This window comes from Jatropha curcas, chromosome 1 (genome assembly GCF_041381405.1).
Source record: "Jatropha curcas cultivar XTBG-Jc1 chromosome 1, XTBG_Jcur_1.0, whole genome shotgun sequence".
In the NCBI taxonomy this organism is placed as follows: domain Eukaryota; kingdom Viridiplantae; phylum Streptophyta; class Magnoliopsida; order Malpighiales; family Euphorbiaceae; genus Jatropha; species Jatropha curcas.
In genome coordinates, this window is record NC_143151.1 from 27,443,110 (window position 1) to 27,456,495 (window position 13,386).

General features: G+C 31.4%; 1 protein-coding gene and 1 long non-coding RNA gene across 5 annotated transcripts; both read left to right on the forward strand.

Annotated features, from left to right (window-relative positions):
• The first annotated feature begins 405 nt into the window (after positions 1-405).
• On the forward strand, positions 406-3,185 carry LOC110010498 (uncharacterized). 4 transcript variants are annotated; one of them, XR_016320537.1, is made up of 5 exons: positions 413-820; positions 916-1,058; positions 1,179-1,270; positions 1,861-1,926; positions 2,047-3,185. It is a non-coding gene; the product is annotated as an uncharacterized LOC110010498 (long non-coding RNA). The 4 variants fall into 4 exon arrangements; XR_016320536.1 differs by having other exon boundaries at positions 406-820; positions 1,179-1,926; XR_002285493.3 differs by having other exon boundaries at positions 418-820; positions 1,861-3,185.
• A 2,087-nt stretch (positions 3,186-5,272) lies between these two features.
• Positions 5,273-9,681, forward strand: LOC105643831 (ubiquitin fusion degradation protein 1 B). Its single transcript, XM_012229043.4, has 10 exons — positions 5,273-5,398; positions 5,831-5,885; positions 6,304-6,381; positions 6,776-6,800; positions 6,893-6,925; positions 7,047-7,168; positions 7,296-7,426; positions 8,351-8,574; positions 9,034-9,287; positions 9,424-9,681. Exons 2-10 carry the CDS (start codon positions 5,883-5,885, stop codon positions 9,517-9,519), a joined length of 966 nt encoding a protein of 321 aa, XP_012084433.1. The 5' UTR covers positions 5,273-5,398; positions 5,831-5,882; the 3' UTR covers positions 9,520-9,681.
• The last annotated feature ends 3,705 nt before the right edge of the window (positions 9,682-13,386 follow it).

Consider the following 13,386-nt stretch of genomic DNA (forward strand, 5'->3'; position numbering starts at 1 on the left):
GAATTGGCCTAGTACGAAAGCCTTCTAGCTGTATGGGCAAAGGAAAAAATGATTAAAAAATCGTTTTTTGACTTGCTGATCAAAAAGTTTAAACAAATTAGTATAGCTATTTTACTATTAATGTCAAGGGACGAGAGTCCATAGATGCTCAATAAAATTTAGTTCTTAATAGAAGAGTTTCTCCTTTCTTTACTCTACACTAAGCATGACAGGCTCTGGAGACCTGAGGTATCTAATTATTTATTTCTCAAATTACTAAATTAATTTGTACTGAGGATGGTACAAATACTGTAATTTTTAATATGGCATTATTAGCATTTGGTTTAAAAGTCAAACTCTCGAAGGTTATGCATGCTGTCTACTATATCCACGCCCACAACTCTTGATTTCTAGAAAGGAATAGATCACCATTTTATCCTTCCACTCTGCTTACTTTTGACGGAATAGACTTCATGTTACATGTGCTGTCTCATGCATCCGAATTGTTACAATCAGGTTTGGCTTATAATAGTTTCTAAGTGGTGAGTTCGAACCTCAGTCAGACCCAATTAATTTTTCAAAACAAGATAATGCAAGAAAATTCATCGCTATAAAAGCAAAACAGATCTTTTGAAATGATTTCTTGATTTGCAGGTTTACGAAAGATTTTAGTGTGGATTCTTATTCTTTTATTTTCTGGCAACAAAATCATCTATGAAATGCCTTAAAATGCATGAGCAGAGAGTGCATGTGAACTGATTGAGAAATTTAACCTGTAGAGCCAATGGCCTTTTTTCAGGGAAATCATTGACAGCTGATATGTTTCTTTCACCAATTATCGGTATAAAAGTATTTCAAGTTTCTGATAATGTTTCTTTAAATATTTCATGTTAATCACATGCAGCTGATTATCTGTCTATGGCCCTACGTCTTAAGGAAGCCGTTGTCAAGTGGCAATCTTTGAAACTTTCATTGCTGGATTTATGCTTAAAGCATAAGCTTTATCTATTCAATGGAGGACAAGTCAGAGGTTCCATCAATTTCACTTGCACTCTGGTTGGAGAATAAAGAGCATTATGGTATGACTTGTAATTCTTATCTGTGTGAAGCTCGATTTTGATTTTTACCCATTGTTAAGCTATTAGGCATGATAAATTTATCATTTGGCTAGAGCTTAAGCTTTCTCTATATTTTTTCAGCTATAAAGCAAGCAGCTATTTTTAGATGCATGGAAGAACAATAGTCAACCATTTCCAATCTTATTCCTGAAAACTCTGATGATGATTTCCAGGTCCACTTCTTTTATTTAATATCAAAGATGGCTCTATTTAGAAAAAATTACGAATCTTGTTTGATGATCATACTGGTGAACGGCAGCCTACATTATAACCATACAAAGCAATCTGAAATGCTGGCATTGAAATGGCATTCGAGTTTTCAGCTAAGCAAAACTTGTTAAATAAGACTTATTTCCAACAGAAACTAATAGTCACATTTTGAATGCTTTTACTGTGTTTAAACTTTTGTTTTGTGGTGGTATATCAACTTCCAGTTGGTCAATTCATCTGTCTTGAGGATACAATCTCTTTGAAATATAAGTAGCTGGGATGTTGAAAGATATTAATTTAACTTAACTGTATGGTTTCCAAATTTTATCTAAACTTACTTTTATCAGTTTCAGCTGGATATGGATACTAAAGTTCACAGTACTATGCAAACCATCTTACTTGTGGTACTGTTGCAGTTAAATGCAGATATTAAATTCTTTGTTAATGAGATCTGTTTTCCAAGGAAATGATACATTAGAAGATTAATTTGTATTCTAATTCTGGTTCCCTGTTTTATTAATCTATCTTTTGAATTTATGTTGTATGGCTGAAGCTCTCTCTTGAGGACAACTGGCACCATAATGAAGCAGTATGGGAAGATGTGAACGCCCAAATTCTTGTAAGCTATCTTGAGCTCAAACTTGTTTCTTAATGTCCTACTCAAGTTTCACCTTAGATAACCGAATTCCAGCTTGATTCATTTACAGTTTATAGTTAAAAGAAACGTTGCTTTTTACAGACTCGAATTCAAATTTGAGTAAGGAGCTTAGTGAGGCTCGAGTTAAGCTATCAAATACATTTTTTCCAAGCTGTTAAGCATTTGATGAGCAACTAGACTTATTTAGAGTCCTACTCGTAACCAACATCAAGCCATGATTTTCAAAATCTGGGGCAGAATTTTTTTTTTTTTGAACATAATTGGATATCAATTCCTTTATTATCATTACCATCTGGTTTATCTAATCTAAACTTACCTCCAGCTACTTTGTTTGCATTAAATATGTTCTTTCTCTTGGACTTGGAATGTGATTATATTTGTCCTACCCTAGTATTATTTCAAATAAGCATGGAGTTGTTTAGTTGATAGATGCAGAAGTGTCATGTACTCATAGTGATAGAAGTGTCAAATGAATCAATCGCGGCACCCTTCGTGCCATGTCGTGCTGGATTGGATAATTGTGTCGGAAGTTTTAAATGCTTGGCTCCAAATACACAACCGTTGCACCCAGATTTTGTCTTGCCGTGTAATGCGTACTGACAAGTGGGTCCATGCTGACTCGTCATCACTTTATAAGTCCAAAATAAATTTTCGTAGTTTGAAAACATTAATTTGAAAACACCATTATATTTATAATTAAAGAATAAAACTTAAATTGCCATTCTCGTTGGAAGATGTAATATTTTTGTTTAGCAAAATATCCCTCCAAACTAGCTGTTCATAGCAGTTGGGAAGGGTATTTTAGGTAAAAAAGGAAAAGGTACTACTAGTTGTTTAGTGGGTTATTTTGATAAAAATACTATTTTTCAAAAATATCCAATTAGTCATTGACAGTGGCCGGGGAACTTTGTTTTTGAAAGACGAAAAAGGAAAGGGTTGTGCACTAGCTCGGGTATGGCACAACCTGCTCAGTTGCCACTCTATGGGAATGTAATGTGGGGATCAAAACTTTAGCGGTGGTTTAGGATTTTATCTTTATCAAATCAGTGCATATATATTTTTTTTGTTGGTAAGTTTGTTTTGTTATTTTGAATAATGTCTCTTTTCTTTTGAACTCTGTTTGTTATTTGGCCTTAAAAATAGCTAGACATGATAGATATGGCAGACTGTTTGTACCCACAAAAGGTTGTCTATATGCATCGATGACAGTGCTTTCATTCTGTTTGTTATTATGGCTGTGGGGTTTTGTGTTCTTAGTATATTGAGTTGAAACTTGGCTTGATATGCATAAATAGATATTTTGGTTTTTTGGGTGAAATCTCAATGTTGGAAACAGAATTTCCTTTGTTGGCAAAAGACGGAGCAAGAGTTGAAAATTATATGCAGAATAAGAATTCCTTTCCATCTAGAATTTAGTATAACATTTTCTTTCCTTTATTACTCTTATCACAAATGAAAGATTGGAAGAATTTTTAAAAAGTGGTGTTGTAATTGTACACTTTTTACTAAATTGTTCATATTCAAGGAGTATGATATAGTTCTTTAACAGAGTTGTTGCTTTTTCTTTAATGGAGAATAAGGCATCAAACCAATGTTTTTGAAGTTCACAAAGCTAGTATGACCACCAACAGGATTAGAACTATTTTCAGAAACTTTCACCTCATCTCATACATTACTACATCAAGATTGACATTTAACATTTTCCTTGGAAGCTCTGCTCATTTCCTGATATATCTTTTGTGGTATTTGACAAGGAGTATAAAAAAACAAGCATTATGTTCTTCATCTTTTTATCTAGGCAGGTGTCAAATCTGGGTTTTATCAGTTCACTTTTGGAAAGCATAATCTTTGCTTAAGATTTATTTAGATGGTTGATGATTGTTCACTTTAGGTTAAAAGATGGCTTTATTTTTCTTTTTAGTATCTATTCTTTATTGAAGAACATGCCTGTGGTTAATAATGAAAATTCTTGTTTGTTTATGACAGATTTTTCAGTTAAAAGTTTGGGTATTTGTGAGTCGTTGGTTTGTGTGGTTGAGGATATATTATTCTGGGAACCCCTCCTTCAATTAATTATTTAATCAATATATTCAATGATTCTATCTATAACTTATTCAATAACAAATCTTTTATAAGGATCTATCTGTACAGTAACGGTATTCAGTCCATTCTTGCAAGAATATGGATATAATTTTCGCCTTTTTATGTAAAAACTTCATTTAAATTGAATTTTTGCCGCTTAACTGATAACCATTTGCTACTAATATATACACTTTCTAAAAATGTAATGTAAAATACCATAATTAGCTATTTAATTGCAACCGGCTAATAGAATATGAATTTTTTTTTTTTAAAAAAAATATACCATATTTTGTTATTAATTTTGATAAGATTTTGTCTTGAATTTTTTAATTTTTGTTCAATACCTATATTTTCAAAAAAAAAAAAAAATAGTTCGTCATATGTTTTAAAATAATATTTATACTTTACATTAATAGGTTATTCAAAAACCATATCAAATTAGTATTTAATATGTACCAATAACCAAAACAAATTATTTTAAATTCACAGGAAAAAGTTTAATTGTGATAAAATATGATAATTAAATATTTTTGAAATTATTTTTCTAAAAATCTTTTTTTATAAGAGTAATTTTATATATCAATGTTTAATTTTTTTTGGCAACTAGATTTCGGCATACAATAAAATTGCACACTCATATAAGTGATTTTGACATATTGTAAAAACTATTTACAATGACTAAATTGTAACTATTTGATCTAGACGGCGAGAAAATGTTGCACTAAAATTACTAATTTAATTGACAAAAAGTAATAAAAAAATAAACAATAAATTTTATTTTATATGGAAACTACCAAATGAAATGCTAATCTCAATAAAAAAAATCCTATTAGTGAAAAAAGTCTTTGATAATTTAATTTTTTTTTATTGAAACTACTACTTTATGTGGTGGTTTTAATGTAAAAAAAAATTATTTTTTTATTGCTCTAGCGCTTATAATTGACTACTGTTTAGTAGGTGTTATTTTTGTATTGCAAATCACGAATTGAGCAGTTGGTTTTGATTTTGCATTCTCTTTCTACGAGACGATAAATATTAAATTTATAAGTAGTTTCAATTCGATGTTACACTTTGTATTTCTGTGGAAGTCACTCGAGGCCCATTTTTCACTAATATCTCCATAACTAAGAGGCCCATAATGAAAGGCTTAAGTGGCCAGTTTAATTTCCAAGCAAAGCCCAAGACAACTATAGAACACCTGGCAGACAACGACGTGGCGTGAACACTACGCATCGGAGCGCATCTTAGCCTTTTCGATATTCCCTCGTTACTTAATAATCCCAAATCAGTATTTCTTCTCCAGTTCCGTACTCTACAATTCCCAAACAATTTTCTTTCCTCTTCGATTCAGGTATTTCAAATTCCCCTTTCAGTTTCTACTTATTTAAAAAGAAAAAAGAATTCACTCTGTTTTTGATTTATTAAGATCTCGAATCTAAATTGTTGCCTGTTTGGTTCACCGGAAAATTTGCCACGAGTAATCGATGCAGAACGTTTAATTCTCAATTTGGTTTTTGAATTTCTTTGCTTTTCTTTTAAATGAGCTTTATATTGTGTTTCTGTTAATTTGAGTATCTAAAGTAACCAACTTTTATATTAATTTCGATTGAAAATTTTCAAGTTTTGTTTTAGATGAGAATTAAGTCATTACATTTGTTTTTGTTTGAGCTCTATTGGTGTAATTAATGGTTTATGTTTTTTTTTTTTTTTTTTTTTTTTTTTTTTTTTTTTTTGTTTCGGTTGTAATAAGTAATTTAAAACTAATGCATTTTTGTCTATGCAGGGTGCGATTGAAGGTTGATTGCCTGGTTTGACTATTTGTACGCCAATACAATATGGTATATTTTACTTTTATTATGAAGTTATATAAAAAAAAAATTCTTTTATTATTATATTAATCATTGTTTCAGTGGTAATGACGGTTTTAGAATGATTAGTAACTTGGATTTTTTTCTCTGTTCAAATATTTCTGTTTAGTCTGCTCAAATGGGTTAATTGTATTTTTTGCGAAGCGTACTCACTGCATTTAAGTTAATTCACATGGAATTCGTTTGGTACATGCTTTCGTAAATGTATGTCAAAGTAGGAACATGTTTATTTGGCGGCATTGCTGCCATGTGCAATATATATACACATTTTGCATGCAATGATACTTATAAGTGAAAGCTTCTACCAGAATGATTGGGTTTTCTGTTAGTCATTATCATTATACTACTATTATTATTTTACTTTAATGTGTGGATTTTGCGGTTGCAGTTTTTCGATGGATATGGATATCATGGGACGTCATTTGAGCAGACATACCGATGTTACCCTGCATCATTTATTGAAAAGGTTGGATCTTTTTTTCATCTGTTCTTCACTCAATAAACTGAAAGGCTTCATTGGCTAAATGATTCATATCCAATCAGGAACCTTCAGTGTTCTTATGTCATAACAATAGGGATTGAAAGTTTACTCATTTGTTATTTTTTCTATGGTTCTGCGCTAAAGCCTGCATATTAATTACAAAAAAAAATTCTTCTTCTCTTCCCCTCCCTCCTCTTCCCTCCAAAATTAACAAAAGAGGAAGCAGTTCTATTCTTATATTCTGATTATGAATGAACCTGTGACTAGGACTGCACAGGCTTTATTCTTTGACCATGTGGCTTAATAAGCATACTCTCTTTCTCATGGTTCTGATTTTTTTTTTTTTTCCTTTTTATTTATTTTCTCAACTTTCCTGCAGCCTCAAATTGAAAGTGGTGATAAAAGTAAGTCTTCAAACTCATGTCTTGTAGTTCTGTCTTTTTATTGTTCATTTTTCTCTTTAATTTTTATGTCATTTTTGTTTTTGTTGCCGCAGTTATAATGCCTCCTTCTGCCCTCGATCGCCTTGGTTAGTTGATTTACTTACTGGTTTTACAATTACATTTGTGTAATGGTGCTTTGAGTTATTTTGATTTGTAAGGAATCATGATCTCAGATATAAAATACTTTTCTTGGACAAAATCATGCAGCATCTCTACATATTGACTATCCAATGCTGTTTGAGCTCCGGAATGATGCTGCTGAACGCATCTCTCATTGTGGGGTTCTGGAGTTTATTGCAGAAGAAGGCATGATTTATATGCCTTACTGGGTAGGCATTAATATTTTTGCATTGATGGCATTCTAGTATGGTTTTACTTTATGTCACTTGAAGAGCAACAACTTTACAACACCAACCAGTCCTTAATACCTGCATTGATGTTTTGAACTTTTTTCAGATGATGGAAAACCTCCTCTTACAAGAGGGAGATATAGTGCGAGTAAAAAATGTGACTCTTCCAAAGGGAACATATGTTAAATTACAACCTCACACGAAGGACTTTTTGGATATATCCAATCCGAAAGCTATGTGAGTTTATGTCCTTACATTCAATTGCTATTCATGAGAGATATATGCACAGTTGTTATGGGTAAGATGATACTACTGTGGCTTTGCAATTTGAGGAGTTTTTAGAAATTTAGATGTGATGTCAGCCTGACTAGCTTACCAACCTGCCAGTAATTTTTCTCAATGAAACTAATATGAATTTCTTTGAGGCTCTTCACATGGGATGATCTCTTGTTTAAATGAAAATCTGGTGTCAGCGTTATACAAAAAGAAAAGGAAAGGAAAAGAGTTTGTGTTCAAAAGCATGCTTCACTTTTGGATATATGATGCACATACAGAAAGCCATTTTCGAGCTTGGTTATTTTTCCTTTGACATTAACCATCTTCTTGGATCTTGTAGAATAGTCTCTCGGATAATTTGGCTTATGTACTTGCAAATTTTGTTTTCTTGTCATTTTCTTTGGAATTTTACTGGGAGTTCAGAATGCTTTTTCCTATTATCCTGAGAAGTTTTACTGGATATCATGCCAAACACAAGTTTTAAGTTTCTCATAGACATGTCGATATGCGTGTTGAGACTTGTGTGCCTAAAGCTTTAGAATAATCCCCTTGTATTGAGTCTCATGTCATGTGGCCAATAGAGAAGTGAAAGAGGCTGGATACAGATAACATGTTGTCGTTAACTTGAACTTAGAGGAACAGGGTAGGATTTTTTTTTAGTTGGGATAAGCATGCGTTGGTAAGATGCATTGGATTTTGCCTTGTTTGTTCAATTTGGCATTTTTCATTGTCCTGAAAACTAACCATCTTTATACCCACCCACACAATGATTCTGTCCATTATGTTCTAGATAACATCTGATATAATGAAAACAACTTTGTTATGACTTCTTCTGTTATTATGTCTTAGATTCCTATTTTTGACTTGACCAATTTTTCCATGCAGCCTAGAAACAACATTACGGAATTATTCCTGCTTAACAACTGGGGATAGTATTATGGTGGCATATAACAACAAAAAGTATTACATTGATATTATTGAAACAAAACCTTCCAATGCAATAAGTATCATTGAAACAGACTGTGAGGTGGATTTTGCACCTCCACTGGATTACAAGGAACCTGAAAAACCAGCTCTATCTATTCCACAAAGCAAGGCAACGTCTCAAGGTGCATGTTTCCCTGTACTTGTCTTTTTCATTTATCCTGATTTCTTGTCTGTGCCATGCTTCCTTGTGCTATTCCATGTTTTTTGTACTTTGCACTATGAATTTCCTGTAACGCAATAATCCCTAATTTTCCTAGTTCTATTTTTTAGTGAAAGTTTCCATTATCCAAAAACTCATGCTTCTGCTAAGGTACTTTCTGTTTTGTTTCACTGCCCATTTGTGTAATTCCCCTCACCTTCTGCATTGGTGCTAGAAGTGAATCAAGTGATGGCACATAGAATTTAATTATTGATGTTTCTTCTTCTGAAAGAAATGGCTTCTTGTTAAATTTTTGGTATTCTTCTGCCCATAAAACCAACGCGGAATACTAAAGATCCTGCTTATTCAAGTTTGGAGAAGTTGTCATCCATTGATTTCTTTTTCAATTTTATGATGCGAACTATATCTTTACTTTGAGCAGTTGAAGAGGATCCTGCTGAAAATGAACCAAAATTCAGTCCTTTTACTGGAGTGGGAAGACGCTTGGATGGAAAACCTTTGAAGCAGCAGCCTGCCCCAGTTTCTTCACAAGGGTCCAAAGACAAGCAACCTGCTGTTGCCAATGGTAGGGGACAACCTTCTGTGGGGTCTAGTTCACAGGATACTGCACGGCAGCCTCAAGGAAAACTAGTATTTGGTTCAAATGTTAGCCGTGCTCCCAAGGAAGCTCAGAAGGTACTTTTTTTTTTTTTTTTTTTTTAAACTTATCATCATTTGGAATAAGATTGCTGTCTGTCATTGAGTCAATATGAAAAACATTTTGACCAAAGAACTGTTTTAACGAAAATTTTGATCTTTTGATCATATGCAGGAAGCTGGAAAAGAGACCAAGAAAGAGCAAAATGAAAAGAAAGAAGAACCAAAGTTCCAGCCTTTCACAGGCAAGAAGTACTCATTGAAGGGTTGATTTGTATTATCCGACAATTGATACCTTTTAACCTGTTATGCTTTACTCATCCTTGATCAGGCAAAAGCAATAGAATTATGTGTTTATATGGGATATTGTATTATTGAAAGATGGAATTTTAGGTTCCAAAGGGAAGCAAGGAGTACATACCCTTGTTTGACATGACTTTCGAGCTTCAAGTTGACTTAAGGTGTTCCTGCTGTTCTATCTCTTTTTATAGTCATGCTAATACCCAAGCATAAGCATCATAATGACTATGGTGATGTAAGGGTGTATTGAACTTGAATTTAAATATAACAGGGGTTGTTATCTTCTTCCTAATTTAAGAACCATTACCAAATGTTGAGAACAATGATTTTAATTGTTCACAAAGAGATTGCTGCTGGCTTGAGGTTTACTAGGCGCTGCTGGCTTGAGTTTTACTAGGCGCTGCTTGCTTTTGAGGTTTGCTAGGCAAGAAACTATGTTGCACGGAAGTGTGGAAACGGGGGAAGCGTGGAAACAGGGAAATGTATTTACAAAAGGAAACGTGAGAAAACACATAAATATGAAAAATATTGAGTTATATATAAATATCAAAAAATAAATTATTATAAACTATTAAATATGTTCAACAAGTTAAGTTTTACGAATTTAAGTTCAATCAACATTTTATCATATTTAAAAAAATTATGAGTTTCATATTATAATGTTTTATGAATTTATATTTATTTATACATTTATTTTGATAAGAGAAATGAGTTTTTGAGAGTTTTCATTTTATTTTACAGAAACGTATTTACAAAAGGAAAATGTATTTTCAAATTACTCAATTTATAAAAATGGCTCTAAACGATTCGGAGGAGTTTTCAAATGTAGGAAACATTTCCAAAACGTGGAAACAGCAGCCACGACGAGTTCCCATGCAGAAAACGTTTCCGAAACCTGAAAATGGCAGCCAAGAAAAGTGTACGTGCAACATAAGCTTCTTTCATCACTTAGGCTCAAGTTGGAGTTTTTCAAAAATAAGAAATAAAAAATTTTAACCCTTCACAACCCTCTAATCCCTCGATTTAGTAGGTTGAGAAATAAGAAGGTTTGAAGGCTTTTAATTCCTCAAATAACCATAAAAAAAACCTCTCCTTCTCCCAACATTTTAACCATTTAGACCTACCTTACTTTCCCTTTAGAACCCTCCAAAAACGTCTCATACTTATTGATGCTTAGATATGTGCACCAGTGAGACATTACTTCATTTTTGGTTTAATTACTTCAAAAAAAAAATTGAATTTTAGTTTTTTTTTTAATTATAGTATAATAAAATTTAATAACAAATATAATATTTAATAAATTTATTTAAATGTCAATTTTGACCCATTTAAATTAAAAGTTGTTACTTTGGATTATTTTTTCAAATGACAAAGTAGACAAGAATACCATTTCACTAATTTAGAAGTACTATAAAATTTTGTGTGTGTATATATACATATAAGATTTAATAGATAAAAATGGAAAATAAAAATAAATTTTGAGATTAAAGGTCTATTTGATTTAGCTGATAGTCGATATCTAGTAGTCGGTAGATAAATAAGTAGCAATTTATTGTTAAAATATATATAAATATAATAAAACATTGATTATTACGAGTTTTGATGTGTGTTAGATAAGCGAATAATATGAAAAGGGTTTGCTACAGTAGATTAATATCATATGAAAATTAACTACTCCTCTCATTCGGTATTATAGATTGATATCATATGATGAAAAATTAAAAAAAAAAAAAAGAAAAAAACAGAATGATATAACAGTGGAATTGACATAAAAAAATACAGATAAAATTATATATTTCTAAAAATATGGGGACAAATTTATATTATAGCAAAATAACGAGGTAAAATCATAATTTTCCCCATAAAAGATGTAAACAAACATGTATTCATACGATCTAATTAACACATGCAAAACGAATCAATTGGCCTAGCTAGTGATGCCTTTGCTATATGCAAAATCACTCTGATTCCCATATAGCTTTTCTGACCCAACTGGAATTATTCCAACTAAGATAGAACCCATCTTCCTTCACAACCCAAAACACCTCCCTGTAATTTCTATCTCTACGAGGCTGAAAAGCATGCCAAACTTGAAAAAACTCTCTCCAAACACTATAACATTTGTACATACCTTTTTCTTTCACTGTCCAATTGTATTCCTCACCCGCATCAAGACTACGCGGGTCAGGACTCGTGCTTTTCGACGAACACCTTACCTGCATAGTTTCTGAACTCTTAGGCAAGCCATTGATAATGTAAACAGTTGTGGCTTCATCTCTGTGATTATCAATTATTGAAGTTGAAGTAGCAAAGAAGAAGCTTGATATCGCAAGACCAAGAAAGATTTTTAATGGCTGCCTCATTTTCCTCTTCCTATGATTTATTAGTCTATGATAACTCTTCTCCATTTGTGCTCTTTTTTGTAGCAAAATTTAATGATTGTTAATTAAAAAAAATATATTATGATTAAGGGTTTAGATTTTTTGTTAATTAATTATAATGCAATTATTATATGTTAATTAAAAGGAAAGATGCTGATTTTTGGAGGGACCATAAGCCATGATTATTGTTGAAGAATATACATGCCATGCCACCAAACACTAACAAGTAGTGGAGAAAAAAGAAACCAATATAACAAATAAATATATGAGGTGTATATACAATAACAAAGTACAAATGGTCTTGCTGATTTTCAGGGATTTAGTAGGGCTGTTAGTGGGTCGATTTGCTTCGATTTGATTACAATAATCGAATCAAATTTAAAGTGGTGGGTTGAAAAAAAATTAAAACTAAACTAAATCATCAAAGTTAGCAAACCAAACTAATTTTTAGCAATTTAATTTGATTCAATTTGACTGTTTAAATAGTTTGAAAGAAGAGAAATTAAACTTTATCATTCATTTAGTAAACTAAAAAAAAAGGGTTAATGTTATACTAAATGGGAAAAAATAAATTAACGCAAACTATAAGATAAAATACACATGATTTTTTAAGTAGTTGTTGGAAGTTTTTAAATTAATTTCTTTGTATGGTTATCCTGAGTATAGTATAAAAAATATTATATTAAATAAGATGTTAATTAAGCAATTTAAATATATAAAATATAAAATATGATTTATTTTTACATTTATTACCAAAAAATTATACAAACTATAGTTTTGCTCACATATAGTTTATATATAATATATACTAATCTATTTTCAATAAATTATCTAATTAATATGAAATTATTTTTTAGTTATTATTCAATATAAACTAATCCCACGGTAACAAAACTATATAAAAAAAATATAAAATCTTCCTATAAAATGTCAAAATTAAAAGGAAAAGGAATAGAATTATAGAATATAGTAGGGTTGAAGCTCTGATTTTTTTTTGTCATTTATTGGTAATAAAAAAAACACCATCTTCAAAAGATACCAAATCAAATCAAACAAATCCTAAAAACGGGGAAATCGCGTATGGTGTTTCAAGTCCTCTCTCAGACTAAAACAGCTTTTACTAATTTAGTGAGTTTAGGAATATATATATATATATATATATATATATATATGTTACATGGTTCACAATATTATTTCAGTCCATTTGATCTCTCAATGAATAAAAAAATACGAAAATTATAAATTACAAAACCGAATCTACTTCATGAATTACATTTCATTTCTATCTCCAAAGGAACCCTTGATCTAGAAGAAGATGAGCGCCAGACTACTGTCAAAATGAAAATAAGTACTCCTTAAAGAACCATCTCCAGCTAGACTCAGTGTCAAAGCTCAGCAAAAATCTTTAGAATTCAAGGCTTCTGAGTTCTATTGCACCTTATATGTACTAACCCATA